Here is a 24185-nt window from a genome sequence, read left to right as displayed (position 1 = left end):
TTTTTGTCATTAGCCAATTTATATAAAAATCAGCAAGTATTATTCTTTAGTTCAAGGTGTTTTTGCAAGTTTACTAAAATCACAGTGTAAGATCATACAAGAAACTCAAAGTCCGAAGCTCGAAAAGGCGGTCTGGTTGTAACTCAAAGATTGTCTTCAAGAGGATAACTATGCCAAAATTCGAGCTCAAAGGGAATATACCCAGCGATCCGACGTCAAACAACTTGGGGAATAACCGAGAGAAGCACATCGAGGAGTAATTAATTAAAACTTGGTGACTAAGACTCGAGACAAGCAATTAACCAAACTTGACATCATCACGAGAAAAGATCCTCTTATTTGCTCGAAAAGTTACAAAAACATAACTTAAGAACAAATTCGAGTCCGTTATCTGTTAGTTTGTTAAAACAAGCTACAATGGCTTCACAGAAAAATAATATACGACGATCCACAAATAAGTTATATAAAACAGAATAGCCAAGTCCATTTCATTGATTGCATAAGTTTCTTATAAAAAATAGCAAAAAAGAAAAGAAGACATTTCAACATCTAAGCTGAAGGCAAGTTTTGAGTTGGATTATCCAAGGCGGTGTCATCTTTGGCGACCTCAAGAGCCTCAACTTGATTCTCTGAGGTGACCCCATTTTGTCACCAGGAACCACGACCAAAATAGGCAAGCTAACATCTAGCTCTTCCTTGTCTTAGGTGTCATTGTCTGAATCTTTGTCAGACTTAGAAAGGTCTAGGTAAATGAACTTTAGCCCCGCTACCTCAGTTTTCATTCTTTCAACCTCGGTCTGATACTCCACAAGAAGGAAAGAGAAATCACGCAAGGGATCTTTCTCCCACATGAACTTGACCAGGTTCACCAATAGCTCCCAACACGTGTTCTCGCAATTGAATTTTTCTTTTTCGAGCTCCTCCATCAGATTGACGACATTCGCCGTTGCCTTTTTATAATTCTCGCGAGCATGCAACAACTCAATCTCACAATAGGATAATTTGTCCGTCAGATCTTTGAGGTTGGCCTATGCAATTGAAAGCTCGGATGTCAACTTATTGTTGAGGCCACGCAGATGATCTCGCTCCAAGGTCAGTGAACTCTTGGACTTCTCCACTTGGCAGAGCTTATCGGTGAACTCTCTTTCCTTGAGAGCCAAAGTCTTTGCTTGATCAGCTTTCTGTTTAGAAAGCTCGTTCTTCATCACTTTTATCTCCTACTTCAACTTCTTCACTTTCTCCAGTGTTTCTTCCCTTATTGTCCTCGCATCAATGAGGACTTTATCTACATTCTCCAATGTTTCGTAGCTATTATTATAAAGCTGTTGGATCATGGTGCAAGTCTGAAACAAAGGGAAAAAAAGGATAATAAAGAAAAGAAAGTGAAGGGAAAAGAAAAAGGGAAGGAGCGAGCCAAGATCACCTTGGCTATCATGCTCGTGGCACGATGTAGTCTCTTGTGAGGAGCCATGGATTGGTACTCCTCTAACAATTTTATGGGCACATTGTCCCTCATTATTAGAGCCCCAAAGCAAGGTGTTTGTGTAGTTGCATTATTTGAGTCTCTAGCTCATCCACTCTCTCCTTGTCGATCTAAACCTTCGACGAGGTACTTTGGCCGGTCACATGATCGGTGGTCTTTACAATTGTTGGAGTTTTCTTTTTAAAAGTGTCCCTCGTCACTTCCCAGGACTGTCGCAGATTTCTTTAAGCCTTCCTTGGGCTCGGCAACGATTTCCTTCAAGCTCTCTTCTAACTCGATTATAAGTTTCTTCGAACCCTCATTGGGCTTGAGTGTTGGTTTCTTTGAGTTCGGGAACCCTTCAAGCTCGGTCTTGACTCTCTTAGCACCAGCCCGGGACCTTGGTTTTGGGTCGACCTTACTCAACTCACTGGAAGCCACAGCCTGTTTCTTCACCACGACATGTTGCCTGAAGTTCGTAGGCCTCTTAGCAACCTTCATATCTGCCAAAACAACAATACGCCAAATTTTCATGAAAGAAAAATGTTATTGCTCCAAAAAGCGAGCTAATTCACACTAACCTTCCTTGCTTTTGGGTTTTCTTTTGGGTTTGACGACAAAAATGGTGTCGAACTTCGCTAAAGCTGGGCAAAACCTAAATTGAATTAGATGCGAGAGGGTGATTAGTTGTAGGGGTGTGCAAAAGAACCAACTGGAACCGAAACCGACTAGTTCTTGTTCCGCTTCCAATTCTTGTAGTGTAGGAACCGAGCACGGGAACCGACGTAAAGGTCTTCATTTTCAATCAATTTTCTTCTACTACTCTAAGTAAAAATCCAACCATCTTCAACTCTGTTTTTCAGCTTTTCAAGTTGTGAATCCACTCCTCCAACAAGTTGTAGTGCAGAATCCTACAACTCCTAAGACCCTAGAATCTTAAAAAAACAGTTAAAGAGTTAAAAAATGTTGGCTGCCTCTTCTGCAACTTCTTCCATGACTTTGACGGTTGGTAAGAAGAAAGGACATTAGGGCTTGAAGAGGAAGAGAAGAAAGAGAAAGTGGGTTAATACTTTTGTGAGATTCGTGAAAATGAGTGAGAATTTATTAAAGAAAAAGTAATGCTTTATGAGTCTGATGCATTATCAAGAAATTATGACTTACCAGGAATTTTCTATCAAGTCATTGAAATTGACGGTGGATTTTAACTTTAATTAATTAAATGTAATATTATATCTAAGTCATTTTGTAATTAATTAAAACAGATTGGGTGTATTTATAATTTTTTAAAGGTTTATTTGTTAATTTTGAAACTAATAAGAACCATTTTGCATCGGAACCGGAATCGGAACCGGAACCGAAACCGGAACCTGTTTTTCAAGTTCTGGTTCCATATTCTAGGAACTGGTAGGTTCCAGTTCCTTCAGATAACGGCGAGTACCCAGACCTACCCACCACAAATTAGTTGTGTCACGTCGCGAGCTCACTTAGGCAGGTTGCTAAATGTTTCTAATCGGTTTATCGAGCTTGCTGGTGCAAAGTTCTGGTCATGGTTCTCTGCAAAGAAAATGAAGTAAGATGTTTAAAGCCCGACTGGTAGGTGGTTAACCACAAAGAAAATAAATGAACACCTATGAGTTTCATCCCTAAAGAAACCATCATCCTCGTAATGGAAGAAGAAATACTCGGAATCCCAATTCTCGGTCTTCTTTGGGACCCTGACCAATACTTTGAGGCATTTCTTCTTGCCTTGGAGAGGTAGTAGGTACATCTTGACTATTTTTCAAGCCGTACGGATGAACGAGCTCTTCGACGGATAACTTGCCTAGCCCACTTATCCTAAAGGCTATGTACATTCCTACAATTATGATGTAGGAATTCCCCATTAGCTAAAGGGGAATGATGTTAAAATGTGCTAAAACATGGACGATAAAAGGGTGAGGTAGGATTAACGTTCCTTACCTTAAAAGGGTCTTGGAGAGCGCCACCCAGCCAGCGGGGGGATCCTTCCGCGAGCAACCCTTTGGCAAACTGAGAGTGTTGTCGATCACGTACTGTATTTTTATGTGAGCAGGATACTCGTCAGTGATTGACGAGGTTGGCTTTTTTCTAGGTCTAATTGTTTGCAAAGGCCTCGCCTCAATAGGCTTCTCACTCGTACTCCACGAAACCTCAGCCTCACTACCTTGACTTATTTCTAACACTTCGATTGCGAGTTCTTCTTGAAATTTGTCCCGAGACTCAGTTGGAACTACCGGGGAGCCCTCCTCAAAAAGCCTCTCAATGCTTGGGTTGCTAGTTGACATCTTGGGTAGCTTGCCTCTAAATACCTGAAACACGAAGGAACAAGTGTTACTACCTATCTCGACAGTAAGTGACCTATCTACACTTGCATTCAGTTTAGTCATCTAGAGAGCTCGCAAGTGAACACCCCACGATGAATCCCATCAACCAACCCAGAAATCCTAACAAAGGATTCCGACCATCACTCACCTAATGTTTCCCAGGGGCTAACTCAACGAGTCGAACCTTAGTTCGAATCAGGCCATTGCAATGGTCATTCCGACAACAAAATAAAGCTAAAATAGCAAAGGAAACCAGAAAAGAAAGATTAGAATGCTTACTTGCAAACAGAAGATGAAGAGTTTCACCGGAAAAATTGCCGTAAAAGACTAAGGAAAATTCTAGGCAAAGTGAGCAAAGAAAGAATACAACAGTGGAGGAATGAAAATCTTTGCTAAAAAACAAGTTAGGAAGCCCGTTTTATAGTGTTGAAATTGGGCGGGAAACAATTCAAGCCATCCATCTCATGGCGAATCTCAACCTTCCATTTGTTGAGCAATCTTGCCTGTTCAATCGGGGCACGTGGCGATGATCCGTTAAGGGTGCATAACCGTCATTTCAAATAATCATAACCATGGCTGCACGTCGCTTCAGTTACGAGTGTGGCGTTGCACGTCGCTTCAGTTACACTTATGGCCAACTGTCGTAGTAAACATGCAGTAAAAGTAACTGTCACGTACGATGACATTAAATGCACCAACTTGGAAGTTACCTTGATACCTTTATTCCAAATTCGAATTTGAAACCGTTGAATGGATAGTTTCAAAGTCTCAACCATGTCACCGTAAGCGAAGGTCACATATGAAAGCTCGCCAGAATTCTGACAATTTATGTTTTTATGAGTTAGGTTAGTGAAGGATTCGAGCGCTAACAACAAACCTCAAGTATTCAGTTTTCGAAGGTCGACATGACCTCCGAAAACTAGGGGGCAGATGTTGTGTATGAATTTTGCTGTAAGCTCAAAAATGTTAATAGCTCGTGAAACATAAAGCTCGTTGCAATTTGAAGTTTGCAAGAGGATAGAGCTTGATTAAAATGAAGCTTGTCGTAACAGTTGTCCAACAACTCGAAGATAAGTCCAGATCTCCTAATATCTCGGAGAGCATATTGCCAATATCCTTTTAGCTTGACTTTGGCGCACAATCATAGAAATCATAGGATATATACTAGATATGATTGCAATCCCAAATTTATTTCATTTACTATTTCAAAATTTCTTTATAAATACTCTCAAAAAACAATGTAAAGGGGTTGAGATTTATTAGAAAGAGAGAGCATATTGTATTCAATAAAAGAAGAACAATATAAATAGTGGACGTAGGTTTGAGAATTAACTCATCGAATCACTTTAAAAATCTCTTGTGTTATTTTCATTTACTTTCTGCTTGTTTCACATTTCATTGCTGATTTTAATTAATCACGCGCACATCCATTCCGATTTCAATACGGTCAATCAGATCTCTCTAGTTGGTACTTTTTTTGGTATCAACAATGTTTGTTACTGTATTTGATCACAAAAGATCATATATATTTTGGTTTTTATTTTATTTCAACTTAGATCATGAATAAATTAAACTATTGGTAGAAATGCTTTTTTACTAATTTCAATAACTTTTAGAAATTAGCTTAGATTTATTTAATTAATTTTTCATTCATGTAAATAACAGAAAAATATAATTGTCATACTAGAAATATGTAATAGAATTATTACGATCCGCGTAAGAATTCCGCTACTCAAAGGGAGCTTTCTGATATTCCCCAAACATATTAGCCAAAAAAAAAAAAAAAAAAAGCCTTGAGGCCTCTGCTTCCTCTCATTAGATACTATAAGACTATACTAGATAACAAGCACAATAAACCAGTACACACAAATCCCCAATCCACCGCAGAAATGGCTGCGGCTTTTTCACCGGCCACTCCTCTCCGGTTGCGGCCTTACTCTACTCTCCGCTTCCTATCCTCTTACCCCAAATACCTAACCAAATAGCACCATTTTTTTCCGCCACTTCTCCACCGCCACCCAACTGCTCGCCCAAGATTCTTCTGCTCCGTGATTTCCGCTGCTTTGCCCTCTGGCGAAAGGACGAAGCCGGAATTGATGGAATATCAGAAGGGAGAAATGGGAAGTAAAGTTGGGGAGTTCAGAAAGAAGTTTAAGATTGTCGATATTAAAGGTGGAGCTGACCAAGGTTTAGGCCGGGTCGGGCAGACGCTTGTTGTGATGGGTTGGGTTCGGACTCTTCGGGTCCAGAGCAGTGTCACATTCATCGAGGTACCAAAATTTCTTTTTTTATTGTTATTATTATTGTTTATATAATTTAGAGTTGAAGATAAATTTTTCCTTTTTGGTGGTTTAATAGGTTAATGATGGTTCGTGCCTCGCAAATATGCAATGTGTGATGACCTCTGAAGCTGAAGGTTATGATCAGGTGTTGTTTCTCTGAGAGTAAAAAATTTGAAATGCATTGACCATTTTGTGATTTAATTAGTCAAATTTAATAATTTTTATGCTTATTAATAGGTAGAATCTGGTTTGATCACAACCGGGGCATCAATATGGATACAAGGCACTGTGGTGGCAAGCCAAGGATCAAAGCAAAAAGTGGAATTGAAGGTCGAGAAGATTGTCGTGGTACGGCATTGCTTGTAATTCTAGTTGAACAAAAATTGCGCTACAAATTTAAGACTTAAGAGGAGATAAAGTTTCTGGCTTAACAAGATAACAGTGGATAACTATTTTGAAATATTATTTGAATGTTTGTATTTGAGTAGAATATCATGTAAATTATATGCTTCTGACTGCCAGTTTTCTGTTGAATTTTTTTTAAATTGATTGTGATTATACATTTCTTTCTTAGGTTGGCAAAAGTGATCCTTCCTATCCCATTCAAAAGAAAAGGGTCAGTAGGGAATATTTGAGAACTAAAGCACATCTTCGTCCTAGAACAAATACATTTGGTGCGGTAAGTTTTTCATTTGATTGGTTTAATTGTATTGTGTTTCTTTCTCCTAAATGTGCTTAAAGCCTGGATTAGGTCTCTGTATTGGCATGCCTTTGACAGTGACTTGTTAGGATACCAGGGTTAATTATCATCCTTGAAGGAATAATATGGTTTTTGTGTTTTTTTTTTCGGTGGTACTTCTCTCTTTGGTAACTGGTGGAAGTGGTTTTAGGTTGCAAGAGTAAGGAATGCTTTGGCCTATGCTACACATAAGTTTTTTCAAGAAAATGGGTTTGTTTGGATCTCTAGTCCTATCATTACAGCTTCAGATTGTGAAGGAGCGGGAGAACAGTTCTGTGTGACTACATTGGTACGCTCTTTAGCCTAAGATAGTATTGTGTTTTGAAGTGATTAATTTTTATATTTCTTTATGTTTATTATTCTTTTAGCACAAATAAATCAATATGGATGTATCAATTATTTGTATTTGTATCTCTGGTGTGTCTTGATTTCCATTTCTGTTTTATGCACAATATCTTTGCAAACATTAATATGCATGTTTTTCGTGCAGACCATTACTTTTTGTGTACTGCACCATTTATTTGCTTGCTTGTTTGCTCTGATAATTAGTGTCTCCCTGGGGAGACCTTTTGTTTCAGTATGATGCACCTGTTCATAGATATTCAGTGAGAGGTCATAACTAATTACTGTTATTGTTGTCGCATAGCACCGCTTTTGCATTAAATTATTCTGTGAATCTCTCTCAGTAAACGTTGTTCAATTGATAGATTCCCAGCACCAGTGAAGCTGCTGATTCTCCTGTCAATGCCATTTCAAAAACGAAGGAAGGTTTAATAGACTGGTCACAGGTGAGTATGTTTCACTTTTACACTTAATTTTGCTTAGTAGTATACAGCAAATGAAGCACAATAGAGCACTTCTGTAATAATAAGAAAGAACCAACACATTTAAAACTTTAATGCCCAAATGAAGTTCTAATGGAAAGTAAAAGCTGTCATTCCAAATTTTCCACAACTCAGGAATAGATGATGCTTCAGAAGTTTTAAAAAGGATAAAAGCGGTTTGGTATTTTGGTTGTTTGAGTAGAGGTCTTGAAATCACATATGGAGCAATTGTTGAATTTTAAACCATATGAATATTGTAAATGTGAACCACCTTAAAACAACATGTTTGCATGCTTCTTGGAAGACCTATTGTCTTGAATCTAAAGTGGAGTCTGGTTAGTTCTGGAGATGGTCTAAACAAATATTTATTTTTTCAGTTGCCATTAATTGAATTTTCATTTCATATTTTTATTCAGGATTTTTTTGGAAAACCAGCCTTCTTGACAGTCTCAGGCCAACTTAATGCTGAAACATATGCAACTGCTCTTTCAGATGTATCTCTTTCTTATCTCATACTTGTCCTCATTTTTTTTTTTTTTTTAATCACAAATTGGATGAATAATGAACTTATCTTTTTAAACGAATCAAACTTATATACTTTCAGGTGTATACTTTTGGTCCCACATTTCGAGCAGAAAATTCTAACACTTCTAGACACTTAGCTGAATTTTGGGTAAGTGGATTTCTATTTGATCTTGTACTTTTTCAAACTTTCATATCTTTTCTCAAGATTAGTGCCTCCAATTCTTATTGCATTGAGTATCTTAGAAACATTTTTTCTTATTCACTTGTATCTTTTGTTAAGATGATTGAACCTGAACTAGCTTTTGCCGATCTGAATGATGACATGGCCTGCGCAACTGCCTATCTCCAGTACGTAGTATGTTACTTTTCATATCTGTTGTCAATTTAAAATTTTATGAATAAATTGTGATCTTCCATTCTCCGCATGCATATATTTTCTTGAATTTATCTTTTTGAATGAAATAGTGACATATACATCCTTATGTGTGAAAGGTGAGACATATTCTTGATACTTGCAAGGAAGACATGGATTTTTTCAACACTTGGATTGAGAAAGGGATCATTGATCGATTGAGTGTATGAGCTCCCAGTGTAACTTATCTTTCTTAAACCTATCTGTTGTATGCTTAATACTTTTCACTTTTTTGGTTCCTTTACTTGGTCTTTATAAGCTTTTGCTTTAGACCTTATTCTTTCGAATTTACAATAATATTATTAATCCCTTGATATTTGGGTGCATTTTTTCCTGTTAATAGGCTGTGGCTGAGACAGATTTTGTTCAGTTGACTTATACTGATGCAGTTGAGCTCCTTCTAAGAGCAAATAAGAAATTTGATTTCCCGGTAATGTATATTAGTCACTATGTTTAAATCTTTCTTATAACCATGGATGCAAATTCAGTTTACAAGATTATATTACAGCATCCTTTAGGGTGTGCTAAACCATTCCTACCTCTATTTTTTAGTTGGCAAAAACAATTTCTTATCATGGATGTTCAATGGAAATTCCTAATAGAGGATCCATTATGATATTTATTATTACTGAGAATTATTTTTCTTGCCGCCAACAATTTGAGCTACTTCTCAATTCTTTTATTTAAAGGTAGCATAAGTATAAACTTTCCTATATTAATTATTGTTTTCTGATGTTCTCCTTTCCATTGATAATATTTTAGCAATGAGTTGTTAATGTGATGCAATGATGGTTGAAAGTACTTCAGTGCTTTTTTATGTTGTAAAAATTGTCACACCATTGAATTGAAATGATTTAATGGATAATAACTACTTACACTTGATGGGTGATGCCCTTATTTTAGGTAAAGTGGGGATGTGATTTGCAGAGTGAGCATGAACGTTATATAACTGAAGAGGCTTTTGGCGGATGCCCTGTCATAATCAGAGACTATCCAAAGGCATGCTGCCCCCCCTCTTTTCTGTTTCTTTTCTAGAAGAAAGTAGGAGATATTTTGTTGTAATTCTTGATCATGCTGGGAACTAATATTTCAAAGTTCCTTAAATGTAACTGCAGGAGATCAAGGCATTCTATATGCGGCAGAATGATGATGGGAAAACTGTGGCAGCCATGGATATGCTGGTTCCTCGAGTAATGATGCTTTTTATCTTATTGTAACTGTACATGCTAGATTGTCAAAAACAATTATGACTAGTAGACTGGAAGTACTCTCTTGAATATTCTCTCTCAGCTTTTGAATATAGGACCAGTAGTAATGTCAAGGTTTTAATGCTTGATTTGCAGTCAGTGAACCGATGTCGCATTCTATTTTTTTTTTTTTTTTTTTAATATTTTATCGGTGAGCTAAATAAATAAATGCTGATGAACACTTTTTGAGTCTTCCCCCACTCCCCCATATAGTATTCTTGATTTTATGCTTGAATCTCATAATGTCTACAAATACAATTCCAGGNTTGTAACTGTACATGCTAGATTGTCAAAAACAATTATGACTAGTAGACTGGAAGTACTCTCTTGAATATTCTCTCTCAGCTTTTGAATATAGGACCAGTAGTAATGTCAAGGTTTTAATGCTTGATTTGCAGTCAGTGAACCGATGTCGCATTCTATTTTTTTTTTTTTTTTAATATTTTATCGGTGAGCTAAATAAATAAATGCTGATGAACACTTTTTGAGTCTTCCCCCACTCCCCCATATAGTATTCTTGATTTTATGCTTGAATCTCATAATGTCTACAAATACAATTCCAGGCTATTAGTGATATTGGCTCTATTTATGCCTAGTGGAATTTGCATGACTTCTAGGCTTATGCTTTATGTTGTGTATCTTCTATAATCAGGTAAACTTAAGCACATTTATGTAGGTGAAAGAATACCACTCTAAAGAAGTCCAATTGTATTGAACATTAGGTTATGGTATTTCTTTTGTCCAGAAAGGGTACATGCATCTTTTCTCTCTCTCTTTTTTTTTTCTTGGATTTCTGAAAACAAGTGGTAGCAGAAATTTTGAGCATAGGAAAGTCAGCTTGTGGTGTGTTATTTTACCAAGTCAGAAAACCTTTGTTAGTTCCTTCGTCATAGAACCAGACTGTTGCCTCGTAAAAATTCATCTTACCATGCATTGTCATTGCCCTCTACCAACCTTTAATAGACTACTTGAAAACTATAAACCACCATGATTGAAAAGCATTGCTTTATGATAATGTACATAAACTGATAGAAATACAAAAGATATAGGAATAGCTGGATCCCTTCTCTATATTTTGTTTATTACCGGTATTTTGTAGCAATTGAAAACTAAAACAGTTTTAGAAGTGAGATTATATTGGTGATTCTATACTATTCTATGCCAGCAAAGAATATTATATTCTGTATCCTCATACTGATATGTTGAAGCAGGCAGTGAGCTTGTAGCATGTGTGCTGCGTTTCTTTTTGTAATATATGTTTGTATATTCTGTAATTATTTGCTATTGTCAAACTACTGAGCTTATTTTTTGTTATTGTTTTTTTTTTCCAGGTTGGGGAGCTTATTGGTGGAAGCCAAAGAGAAGAACGGCTTGAATATCTGGAAGATAGATTAGATGAACTGAAGCAACTATTTCTTTTGATAACCACCATAGACCTAGACGCAGCAATACCCAGTCCAATCCTTTCATCTATAAATTTTTTGCAGTAATTGTAGTTCAGGGATATTCCAAGAAAAGATTGGCAGTCTTTCGTTATTTTTTATATTTTTTAGATTAATATTCTGGAGCTGTGAATAGTAAACATATAAATGCATTTTTATAAACCTTTCCAAATTTTTTTTTTTTTTTCACCTTAATTATGTTTTTGCAGTTCCTCATGCGGGCTTTGGACTGGGGTTTGAAAGGCTTGTTCAATTTGCAACTGGCATAGAAAATATAAGAGATGCTATACCTTTCCCTCGATCACCTGGTTCTGCTGAATTTTAATGGCAAAATTTGATTGACTTCTGTTGTTATAAAATTATAGACAAGACTGAGGTTTTTTTGTTGCTTCTCTTCATATTCATGTTTTCTGTACATATTTTGGTTGAGTTATAGGGTCTGTAGGGTGTGAAGGATTGTGTAATTGTTGGATGGTTTTAGCCATGTAATCGTGACATTCAAAATTTATGTAAAATTACTGCATGTTTATATTCTATATTCCCCGCATGAATTTTGATGATATATTGAGAAAGTTATTGTTGATCCCTGAAGATGAGCAGATGTAAACTCCATGAATTGAGATTGCATTTAATATTCAAGAGCCTTGCAACGTCTGATATTATTAAGAAATTTCTTACAGCCTAGCCCAGATTTATTATACATCAAATGCACTGTTTTAAAAGCCGGACCGGACCGGCGATCCGAGTCAATATAAAACCAGCTATTAATTAAAAAACCATTTAAACCCGCTATTAAACTGGAAACGGATCTTTTGATAAACTGGGTCAATGTTTAAAATAAAAAAAACCCTAAATCTAAGTTTTTTTCACGTGACTCTACTCTCTAAAATCTCAACTCCTTGCTCAAAGTAACTGCACTCAGTCTCAATTCAATCTCTCAACTTAATCTCAACTCCATTCTCCCTTGGACCCTTGCTCGATGACAGCAACACGTCCCTCGCTGGATTTCGACGACGATGCACCTCCCTTCTCCCTTGCTCGACAATGGCAACACCTCCTTGCTAGATTTCGGTGACGACACACCTCCCTTCTCCCTTGCTCGACGACAGTAGCACCTCCCTCACTGGATTTCGGTAGTGACGCCGCACCTCCCTTCCCCTCCCTTGCTCGACGACGGCAACAACTCCCTCGCTGGATTTCGGCGGCGACGCACCTCCCTTCTCCCACGACGACGAACGACGACACTTCCCTCCTTTGCTGGAATCGACGACAACAACACTCCTCTTGCTCAAAATCAACAAAGACAAAGCCTCTCGCTTTTGTAAAGATATTTTCACTGTCTTTATTTGATGAATCTATTGCTTTGACGCATAATTTGTTCACTGAATTTGTATGTAAAAAACACTTGCACCAAATGTTTTGTTATTAATTATTATGTATTTTGTATTTAATTTGTAATGGATGAACACATCATGTTTGGAGACTTTGGATCGTAGTTAAATCATGTTGGGATTGTTATTGAGTTTAAATTGGATAGTAATTAAGTTAGGTATTCTCTTATTGAAAATCTGAAATTTTTCAAAAAAAAAAAAAGATATTTTTTTGGCAGTGCTGACATCACCGGTTCCACCGACCGGTCTAACCAGTTGGACTGGTTGACCCGTGACCCAGGCAGTGAAACAAGTTGCCCTCCTGTCCGGGTTTTAAAACAATGATCAAATGTACCTGTTTTTGGTCCAGTGTGTGAATTGTGGGTGCATTTACTATTAATTCAATTGTTCCTACCGTAAAAGAACATCTGGTTGACTTCACGAAGTAATCGATTATGGAATGTTCTTAAAAGGGAAAATAAGAGACGAAACACCTTATTTTTTGAAAATCGGTACATGATCCTTTTTCCCCCGACAAGATATCTTTTAAGGGTTTTCTTCTATCTCCAGGGACATTTCTGTTTTAAAACAAATGAACAAATGAACTGTACAATAGTGCGCCCTATTTAGACTTTCTTTGCCTTATAGTCACAGGAAAAACCAAAAAAAAGAGAAACCAGCTCCTCATCAACCACGGTGGCAACTGAAAAAATAATACATACGAGACCTCGCTTGTGAGTTAAGTTAAAAAAAGCGCCGGCTGTAAGTAAAATACATTTCCATCGAACCCAACCCTGATCCACTGATTCCAGTGCGTGCCACCAGTTCTTTTTTGTATTCGAAAGGTGTATGAGCAGCATAGTGTCCTTGAATATTGTAGTATTGACCACAAGGAACAAAACTTTGATATTTACATCTTCATTAATCTGGTTCAAAGTTCCACCTCATGAAGGTCATCCCCAAAACTCCCACCATTCATTGGACTAGGCATATATGAAGATGGAGGCATGCTTACCGCCTCACCTTGACCTTTTGTTTGAGGCATATTCGGATTGAATGAATCACTGAAGCTTCCACTCCATGATGCTGTTCGCCGGGTGTGAGATGGAAGGGAGCTATTGCCATTTGTCATGACAGCCGTTGGGATATTGTCCATGCTCGGGAACCTTTGTTTAGTAATTGATGATGTAGGAGGTTGGGAGGTGTCATTCATAGTGGATGTTGAAGGCTTTTCAAAATTTGCAGTTTCTTCTTGGACATTTTCTGCAATAGCCTCCATTGGTTGTTCAGCTGAAGTTGCAGGGGCGGGAACAAAAAACTTGGCAGTTGAAGCAACAGGCGGTTTGATGGAAGGAACAGAAGGAGACTGGAACAATTTTGCCGGGCTTGTACTACCTTGGTTGAAGGTGTCAACATACCTGTCAAAAATGAATAAACATTACTTTTTAATCAAAAATTGACTAGCACCTTTACCCACTATACTAAGCCGTATCTTTCATTCAATAGCTGAAAAAAATAAGTATAAACAAAGAAAATTAAATGCCAATCATAATTGTTATTATCATCTGAATTTCAGAGAAGTGGCCACCCCTGACAGTATACATCAAGGAAAAACTGACTTGCACCTCAGTTTGCCTAAAAATCACTTCAGTCCAACAATTTTGATAATAGTCAAATATCTGGTTGACTTCCCATTTTGCTCCATCTTGGACACTTTAGTCCTTTTACTGCCATCAAGGGCAAAACAGGGGATCTATGGGGTGTATGACTATCTCGAAATTAGTAAAACTTCATTGATTTCAAGTCATAAAACATAGGGTCAAACGATATTTACCCTTTATCAACTCTTATGAACCTCATTCGCAATATTATATTAATTTTATTATATTTTTTTTGCTCCATACTTGTTCACAGCAAAGCATGCAACAGTTCGGAGGAGAAATTTGCCATCCAACCCAAACTAAAACTTGGCTGTCTGCCATGGGCGAAAAATCAATTCCTCTTGATCCTCTAGCTTCAAAACAGTTTTCAAACTAACATTTTATCACTCGAGTCTAAAAATTGGAGCCCTAATCTTTAGATCCGTCAACAGAGATGGTAACAGATTGTTTCACCAAATACACAACAGTAGAAAGCCACAAAAAGCATAAACAATTTCTCGAAGACATCCATGGAACAACTTTAAGATAGTTCCCACCAACCCAAATGAATTAATTAACCATTGGAACATTCAAAGAAAGCAATTGACTTATTCTTTACTGTCAATTTCCAATTTAATTTCAATCGTTAATCTTCTAAAGGTACTTTAGCAATATGTCTACGATAATGAGCATTGGGAAGGTGAGGAAAAATTTAGAATACCTTGATCGAACACCCATACGCCCACGAGCTGAAAATTGATTTGTGCTGGTTGGAATCGGTGGGATCCCCGATGTATGTTCTGATGGAGATGGAGTTTTAAATGGCGGACTAACATTACTGGGAAAGCCACCCTCACTCTTCAATGCAGATTGCAAGTTGTAGTCAGAAGTTCCATTCTGGAAGGATGCAATTGTTGGAGGGGGTGGCAGGGCCGCTTCTTCAGCTGGGGGTTCAGCACCTTCCTCCACCCACCTCTTAAGCTTTTCATCATAGTAGAATTTATTCTTTTCACCTAGTTTAGCCTTCAAAAGGAATGCAAATCCAAACAAACAATCAACTGGGATACCGATATACATTTTCCATGAAAAATCATCGAGTAAAACCTAATGTACTATGAGGATACAGATCAAGAACTTACCTGTTTATCTGATCGAGGCCTTAAGACTAGCCCCACTGTCTTTTGCAAAAGCCCTGAACCAAAACCAAAACGAGGAAATCGAGATGCCCCACCTGAGCCAGATTGTTTGCCTGGTGAACTGGATGAGGTTCCTTCCGTTGACGAATCACCGTGATCCTGCCAGATGTCATGACGATTTCATAAATAAAGGATTATGCATGTGTTACTCAAGCAGTTAAACATGAATATGGAGTACTCTCTCCAGGTAATCACACCTGTCTTGGAGTTCTACCAAAGTCTGGCTCTGAGACACTTCTATTAGACATTGTCATTTTGTTGCCATCAGCCGCCCACTCACTTATTGGTTCCATTGAAGCAGAAGGCATCAGTGATGACATGGCCATTGTTGATTGACTAATTCTTGGGCCCATAGGCTGGTTATAATTTTCAACACTTTGACCATTTCCGAGTGATGTTGATGGTGCAGGGGGTGGTAGGCCTCCAACAACACGATGTGCAGTACTATCAAAAAAATTGAGCAATTTACCAACTAATTTTGTTGGAGCCAAATTTGCAGTGTATCCACCCTGTTAACAAGTTTCATTTAGTATGACCAGGAAAAACAGCTAAAAGATAGATGAAATACTGGAAGCCAGAAAATACCTGCTGATGGGTTCTAATTCTCTCCTCAAGAGATAACACTAATTGCTTCCATGTTTCTACTTCAGGAGCTCGACCAGTTTTCAGAGATTTTAACAGTGCTTGACAATACCTGAGTTAATTTCACCACATCAAGAGAAGTAAAGGCAGAATTACTTGGTAGATTAAAGTAAAAAAAAACATAAACATACTTCAAAGATTCTGAAACTTTTCCCACTTCTGCAAGCATGTTTGCGTATATGAGCTTATATGGCTGAAACGGTAGCAGGATAAACTGAGAGTTTCCCAGCACCTTCGAATATTCATATAACTCGGTCCTCTGTCCAAGTAGCCATTGAATCAATTCAGTAAGATTTTATTAAGCATAATCCACAAAACAAATTGATGAAGAATGATATGTTTATTTGTGTCCAACATGAATGCAGCGTGTCACATGTGTTTGTGTGCAGACATAAGGGGGTGTGTGTGTGAGAGACAGACAGACAGGCAGGCAGACAGACAGAAACAGAGACAGAGGCTGAGGCTATCAAGATGTACAAGAAGCAACTAAAAGCCCGCTGATTTCTTTTAACCATAAATAACACAGCTTTTAAATGAGCAATGCCTGAGAGCCAAATAAATTCCAAGAGCACCTGAATAGCCTCTGGACTAGCATATGTTCGAGGACATTTCCAGTGATCTGCTCCAATAAGACAAAGTCTCGCACTATCTGAATATGACTCAAAGTTTGCTTCTGCAACTAAGTAGCAGATGTGGGCAGCAGTTATCTGAAATAAAACTCTCAAGTGAGATTCCAGAATATATATATAAAATCAATGCAAGGTAGAGTAAGTAATGTAAAATGATATATATATACCTCACTTCTGTCCTTCCATAGGCAATCCCCAAGATGAATAATCACAAGTTCATCATCTTTTGTTCTGTTTGCGGTTATTACAGCCAAATTCTCCTCCCAATCATCAAGCATGCCATTAGCCCCAGACTGCAGCTCGCAACATCAAAATTAAAAAGTAAACATTGAGCCTTTATGTCAAACAGCACTTAAATTGTAGATCCTTAAAAGATGATAATGACACAACAGCTCACTAAATGCCAGTAGTTCCCTGGAATGTGGTAGCTAGGTTTAAATACAGGTTTATTTTTTCTTCTAGCTTATGATCTAACTATTATTGTTGTCAGAGGAACTAATTGCAGCCCCATATCAAAATGACCTAAATAAAATCTCCTCTTTTGGCTAAGAGTGTTCTTAGAAACTTTCTCTTTCTCAGATGTATACACCCCTTGTATTTTTTATGCTAGGAAATATATACATTTTTTTATTTTGAAAAAATCCCCGACATAGCACAGACAAATAAATCAATACACTAATTTTAGCATAAAATGCAAGAATAGACAACTCTGCCATCAATAACTTACCTGTGCTGGTTGTTGAGACATATTAAAAGCACCAGGAAGACCACTATTAGCTGACATGTCTGAGGTAAACACATCTGCCGGTTGCCCAGCTATTAGCAGGCATAATGTCCGCAAAGGTGATCCAGCCACCAGCTGCCGAAGTGCCATTTGCTTCACGGTGTCAACATAGAACTGCAATGATTCCAAGTCCCCATATTAGCACCCAAGAACGGATCCATGTGTGAGATAAAATAAAAAGCAGAGAGAGATAGGCGCAAGCATCAGAAAAAAAATTGATGGTTGTCCTCAAACATAAAATCATCTCATAAGAGAAAAACATGGAACAGAAAGCAAACCTGATCACCAAGTTGTGATGCAAGGATAAGGGCAGGTCCCCACAACTGACCTTCTTGCGCACATAACAGAGCTTCTTTTTTTCGACCAGATACCAAAAGATTCTGCACCTCAGAAGCTGTTGCCTGAAATACACATTCAGAAGTACATTTAGGAAAAAAAATTACAAAATTGTCTGTAGAGAAATAGTAAAGATTTGCATTGTGATGCATAGAATACCCGAATCTGTCCTTCAGGTGGCAAATTCTGCACACATTGACTAAGAGCACCAAACTGGGTGTCATTCCTCTTGGCAGATGCAAAGAGTTTAGCAACTGCTGATTCTGGACTATCACTCTCCTATCAAAATCACAGAACTAATAAGAATGCCAAATGCCAAATTAATCATATATCTTGATGACTCTAAATGAATATTACTATCAAGGAAAAGAAAAACTATCACCAAGGAAAAAAAAGTGAAAGAATCCACCATTGGGAGGTGTACACAACAGAAGACAAGGACACATAGCTTAAAATGGTATTTATAAAGGAGAACGTTTTGAAATATACAGCATGAACTGACCAGTAAACTACAACATGCTCATTTTTAAATTACTTATTTTACAACCATCACTAGGACATTTCCTGTAGTTTGGCACAAAAACTCCATGTATTCCGTGTTTATTAATGTGCATGGAATCTCCTATTGTTTTATGATACTGTAATTAAACAACTCTTAAACATGATTAGTTGCTCTTTTGCAGTACACCGTTTACCCTAAAACATATAAACAAAAATAATATAATTTTTTTTTAAATAAAACAAAAATTAGAAACACAACACCCCCCCCCCCCCCCCCCCCCCCCCCAAAAAAAAGTTCGGCTTGAAGTTTGTACCTATCATCAAACCAAAGCTTCGACAAGCCACATCATCGCAAAAAGGGAACAGAAAAGGCACAAATTTTGAAAGCATGTAGAGTTATTTATTTAATTTAATTTTTACAAGTTGGAAACTGGTAATAAACAAGCATATAAACTGATCCAGTCACTGATTCAAAGATTCTTTGAATTGAATACAACAACTCTGTCAATGGAGATATAGATTCATTAGTGCCAAGCTATAAAAGGAGAATAAGCTTCTTGCCTGCTAAATAGGGCACATATTTGAGTCTATAAGAATTCCAAGAAGATGATGAAAGAGAGGCTAGCTGGAAAAAGGCCAAATGACAAACATGACCCAATACAAAAGAATACTGAATGAAGCATATAGCTACTTAACAATCCAGGGTCAATCTCAAAGTAGCATGAAAAATAGGAAGAACTGCACAATGCACATTAAAATTTGGAAGAAAAAAATGTAGAAACCTAAAGACAATAATTATTCAAACAAAAAAAAGGGAAAATCCAAAAATAAATAAATAAATAAAACCATCGCCAAATAAAAAACGAGTTAACTCACCCTCAATGCAGTGTCAGCACCAAAAGGAGATCGAAGTTTTCCATAATGTTGACAACCAATTTTAAGTAAAGAGAGAAGCAACTTCAAAACTTCACCCTTTCTGTAATCTATGTCAGGAGATTCACAGTTTGCAATCCGCTCATCAATCCACTTATTCAACTCCTTACTTCCAACATTGCCACCAACCAATGGACCTGGAAAGGCTTGTTGGCATAGTGCACGAAAGTATGTGACTGCTCCAGTGCTAGAATCACTGGTTTTGCCAGAGACAACTTCCATCAAGTTCAGAACAGAAATAGACCCTCCTACATGATCCTTCACATAAAACAAACTTGCATGATTAGCCTTTCAGAGAGATCAAAATCAAAACATAAAAATTAAAAATGTAGCAACCAAAGGCATCTTAAATAAACTCTGAAATAACATTTTAGGTCCTAACCTGGCTTCCATATGATGAGTTGTGGAGAGAATTATTATCTTTCATCACTATGAGTTTTCCACCAAACCCAAAAGTAATCAAGGCATGCGGAGGGCGACCAGCAGACGATCTTCCCATGTTTGGAGCATAAGAATTCTGGCAGCCACTCTGAAATGACTGCTGTGGAACATTTACTGCTTTCTGACCACCATAATAGTCGTTTGAAAACTGCATTTGTTCATTCTGCTTCACATATGGCTGATTCAATTGATGACTAAAGTTATTACTAGGGACAAAGCTTTTAAACCCAGCAATCCCATTAGCCTCAGCATGAACTTGCCTTGCTTTGTCATATGATGCAACTGTCCCCATCGAATTAAAAGATTTCTGTTGATCCACATGGTTATTCATAGAAGCCTTTGAATCATAAAAATTATCCACCTGCTGATGTTGACTGAAATTTGAAGCATCAATAAGCTTAGCAACAGTCTCAGATTGCAACATGTTCAAACCCTGCTGGTTGTAATTACTGTAAGTCTGAGCCCAGCTTCCTTGTTGATCTAGGTTGCCAAGGGCCTGCGACCCATAAATATCAGCTCGAAATCCATGTTGGATTTGGCTACCATCAACCTGTGACCCATATGTATCAGCTTGCCCAAATTTACCATATATACTGTTACTGTTGTCCATATATGTACCAGTAGAGGCAAAACCATTTTGATTTTGCTGATCATGAGCTTGAACTGTCGACTGTCTAGCTGAATCATAACTCTCCAATGAGCGCCATTCTTGAGCAATTGTGTCATAATACCAACCAGGATATTGCAGATCAAAAACCATATGCCCTGGATAACCATTATTATCCCGTTGAGAAACCTGACTACTCCAGTTAGACACACTCTCAGTTGTGCTAGTCTCTGGTAGAGTCTCCACAACAGATTGAGAACTTTGTTTCAAGTAAGATACCTCTGATTTCTCTGAAACAACATTCCAATCATTACCTGAAGTTGCATCAGAGCCCCCTTGAATGCTTGCCGTCATATCCACCTGATACCATTGCCCAGTATTCATGTCATACTTCCACCCTGGATATAAATTCTCCCAATAAACGCTACTATTCATATCATGCCCATTCACCATCTCTTGTGCTCCATCAACTTGACTCTCTTGGCTTTGTGCATTAAAATCATAATTAACTGAATTCTCTATAGAACCAGCAGCCTTAAGCACTTCATTTCCAGATACAAATCCACTGGCATTCAAATTTACGTTTTCCTCCACCCGTGTAGGAAATTCCATGGAATTGTCCTCCCAACCACTGAAAAAATCCGAGTCTGAACCAAAACCATGATTCCCATTCTGCTGTTTACCATCTGCATTGAATGCACTCCATCCCACCTCCTTAACCACAGATCCACCGTTCTTACTAGCAATTGAATCCGATACATCCTCCATTCCAGTCCCATCCTTATTATCACTATCATTATTCAATTCAATTACGCTACCAGCATTTGATTCACTTTCCGTTTCTGCAATTGATTCGGTAACAACTTTGCTTCTCGTATCAATTCCACTATCATCTATATTCAGATTCGCAAAAGCTTTAGCATCGTCTGAATCGGAGTCATTCGACTCCGATATTTTATGGGCGGAGGAAGCAGAGGTAGTGGTGGTATGTGTGGGCCCACCGAAATCTTCTTCGTCCACTAACTTGTCGAAGAAATCCTCGTCCGTCTGATCCTCCGCCTGAAATTGAGGAGGACTCGAAGCCATCGATCGACCCAATCCTCAATAGTCCCCAAGTGTTCGTGATCTACAGAAATCGAAACCTAGATACCCTCCAACTATACAAAAATTACACAAGTACCTCGAAGTTCGAGCTGTAAGATTGCTCCTACATCGAGATCCCTAAATCAGATATAGCTAAACAGAGAAAAGGCAAGATCTAGGTTTTGAAGATCTATTCAATTCTAAAACCGTAAATTGAAATTAAATAATCTACAAAAATGAGAATTTAGAACGAAACGAATATGAAGAAATAGAATGATTTCGAAAGAAAGAAAAAAAAAAAACTTACAGATTGTGAAGAAAATATTTGATTAAAGAATCAGAGACAGAGATGAAGAGAAAGAGGCCTGGATTTCGCACCACCAAGTACCAACACAAGAAAGAAGAGCAGAGAATTTCGTTTTCCTAAATTTTATTCCATTTAATTTTTTCTTCATTTAATTTTTATTTATTTATTTTTGTTTTTAGGTCTCCGTTTGGTTGCGTGGTTTTCCATTTTACCGCCATGTATACGAGCATTTCCGTGACGCGGTTATTTCTATTTCCACTCTTTAATTGATTAATGTTTTAGAAGATTTTGTGGATAATTAGCGTTACCTTACCATTAGGGTAAATATTAATTATCAAAGTCTACTAAATCTAATTAACATGCATCCATGCATTATCTTTATTATTATTTTATTTCCTTAGTTTAAAAATGTTATATATGATAAATATAAAAGAGTTAATACTTTTTATATCAAACGAATTAATTTTAATCTTTTCTTTAATATTTATTATACCCTTTTAATTAATAACTTAAATAATTATGAGAAGTCTTATCTTCCCTTGGTTTCAATTTTCAAAGTTTAGATTGATTTAAGACGGTAATAATAAAACAATTTAATTTCTTTTTTACCAAATTTCTTTTTTAGTAAGTTTAATTATATTAAATGAAACAGTTAAAGAGAGGGAGTTGAGAACTAATACTTTTTTTACAGTGTCTCAAGAAATAACACATTTTCATTTTGCTCAAAATTGGCGGACGAAATTACCCCTAATGACAAATCCCTGACCATTAATTTAAAACCCATACTTCCACTTTAAAATCTAAGTGAAAACTTGAATTTGTGATCTTGAAAAGCACTTTTTTAACAGATTTCTTGAAATGAAAGTTTTGTTTTTTGAAAATTGTTTAAAATATAAATTTTTAGTATGCTGCACATATGTATAAGAAACATATTAAATGAATTATTTTTGAAATGATTTATTATTGTTATAGTTGATTAAGCTTATATTTCAATGGATATATGGAAAATAGGTGGTTTAGGCGTAATCTAGGTATGGGTTTCGTCCAATTTAAGAGGATTTGGAATTTCCACCAATTTCGGCCAATTCTGCCTTTTGATAATAAGGTGGCCAAATATTGCCAAAACCATGCTATTTAGCTGCTTCGACCGTTTGGACAAAACTTGTCTTGGCCTTATCCAGTCGAATCCAAGGTATTTGACCAAAAATCGACTTCATATTTTTCAACATAACTTGCGTCTTTTGGCCAAAACACTTTGATTTGACCAAAAAACATATGGTGCGTTTGGTTTAATATTTCTATCTATATTCTCAATCCTATTCCAAAAATATTTGTTTGTTTAATTATTTAGGAAATATTATTATATTTTTTTAATTACTTTTAGACCCTTTAACTTAATTAATTTCATTAAATACCCCCAGGAATTTTTTTTTTTAAATTAACAAAAATACCCCCACCCACCCATAGTTGCTAGATTCCGGCAACCACCGTCAGTGGTAGCCGGAATCTGTCACAACTGCCTAAAAACGACCAAAAATGGTCGGAATCTCGCTGATCTGACCATCGTTGACGGCCAGATTTGGCTTTTTGTGGCTGTTGACAACCAAATCTAACCGTTAATTTGGCCTTTTCCGAGCAGATCGACGCACGTCCGGCCAGATCCACATAATCTATGTCATAACGCTAGATTTCGGCGGTGGTGGCTGGAATTTGGCACTGTGGGTGGGTGGAGGTGTTTTTATAATTTTACAAAAAATTTATATATTGGGGTGTTTAGTTAAATTAGCAAACCTAAAGGGTTTTTTTGTAAATTTTTAAATTTTACCTCGTAATAATCACCCTATAAAACTATCGAATACTATCTCCAAAATCATATCCAAAATAATAAACCAAATGCACCGTATAGATTTCAGCTGCTATTTCACAGCCATACAACCCAATTATTCAACCATTTTTTTTCACCCTTCTAAACAACTCAACAACACTTCAACATACATCCCATTCTTAACCCTAACATCCCACCAAAAACTCTAAATCCAAACCAGTATTTCCACTCAAATTCCCTTCAATTTTGGTACAAATAGGAGGTGGGTACTAGTTTAGGGTTAAAAGTTTGTATTCTAGCAAAGGAGGGATGGGAAGGTGGGGGTTGAAGAAGATGGGCGAATAGTGTAAGTTTTAATTATATATATGGGGTAATTTCATTTGAAAATATTGTGTGAATTAGGATTGTGCTATTTCTCGAGATATTTTCTAAAAAAAATGCTAATTCTCAAGGCTTCAAATTTTGTATTTAATATAATTTATTAACGGTAGTCATGTACTCAATGTTGACCGTAACACCTGCTCTCTATGACTATTTTTATAACACATACTATGTAAATTATAGATATACATAACGTATGAAAGATAGTGGGTTCAAAATTTTTCTTTACTCATAA

The 24185-nt window shown here is 37.0% G+C and overlaps 2 protein-coding genes across 3 annotated transcripts; one reads left to right on the top strand and one right to left on the bottom strand.

The window, feature by feature from the left end:
- Window positions 1-5608: 5608 nt before the first annotated feature.
- LOC116106300 (asparagine--tRNA ligase, chloroplastic/mitochondrial) lies at window positions 5609-11716 on the top strand. Its single transcript, XM_031392652.1, is given in 15 exon segments — window positions 5609-6074; window positions 6163-6231; window positions 6324-6434; window positions 6661-6765; window positions 6977-7114; window positions 7533-7613; window positions 8066-8143; window positions 8254-8322; window positions 8455-8529; window positions 8667-8750; window positions 8930-9016; window positions 9490-9585; window positions 9702-9776; window positions 11165-11240; window positions 11434-11716. Coding segments are annotated over 15 exon segments (1692 nt in total). The 5' UTR covers window positions 5609-5693; the 3' UTR covers window positions 11601-11716.
- Window positions 11717-13185: 1469 nt separating this feature from the next.
- LOC116106274 (protein transport protein SEC16B homolog) lies at window positions 13186-21876 on the bottom strand. Of its 2 annotated transcripts, none has more exons than XM_031392615.1 (14): window positions 21745-21876; window positions 19689-21561; window positions 19250-19564; window positions 18032-18151; window positions 17815-17937; window positions 17480-17650; window positions 16920-17045; window positions 16696-16830; window positions 16255-16382; window positions 16067-16175; window positions 15679-15990; window positions 15425-15580; window positions 15007-15308; window positions 13186-14063 (listed from the first exon to the last, which is right to left on the bottom strand). In XM_031392615.1, exons 2-14 carry the CDS (start codon window positions 21438-21440, stop codon window positions 13577-13579), a joined length of 4236 nt encoding a protein of 1411 aa, XP_031248475.1. In that variant the 5' UTR covers window positions 21441-21561; window positions 21745-21876; the 3' UTR covers window positions 13186-13576. The 2 variants fall into 2 exon arrangements, with proteins under 2 accessions (XP_031248475.1, XP_031248476.1); XM_031392616.1 differs by having other exon boundaries at window positions 19689-21547; window positions 21745-21870.
- Between the last annotated feature and the right edge of the window lie 2309 nt (window positions 21877-24185).

This window comes from Pistacia vera, unplaced genomic scaffold, assembly GCF_008641045.1.
Source record: "Pistacia vera cultivar Batoury unplaced genomic scaffold, PisVer_v2 Contig511, whole genome shotgun sequence".
NCBI lineage: Eukaryota > Viridiplantae > Streptophyta > Magnoliopsida > Sapindales > Anacardiaceae > Pistacia > Pistacia vera.
The sequence above is the reverse complement of the archived record's forward strand: the minus strand, read 5'-3'. Positions and strand labels throughout refer to the sequence as shown.

Excerpts from the sequence above, each read along its gene's own strand:
- LOC116106274 (XM_031392615.1), bottom strand. The coding sequence starts at position 21,440 with ATGGCTTCGAGTCCTCCTCAATTTCAGGCGGAGGATCAGACGGACGAG. Across the intron at positions 19,565-19,688 it reads ACTCATCATATGGAAGCCAG|GATCATGTAGGAGGGTCTAT; the intron begins GTTAGGACCTAA and ends TTTTATGTGAAG. Across the intron at positions 18,152-19,249 it reads GTGCTGACACTGCATTGAGG|GAGAGTGATAGTCCAGAATC; the intron begins GTGAGTTAACTC and ends TGATTTTGATAG.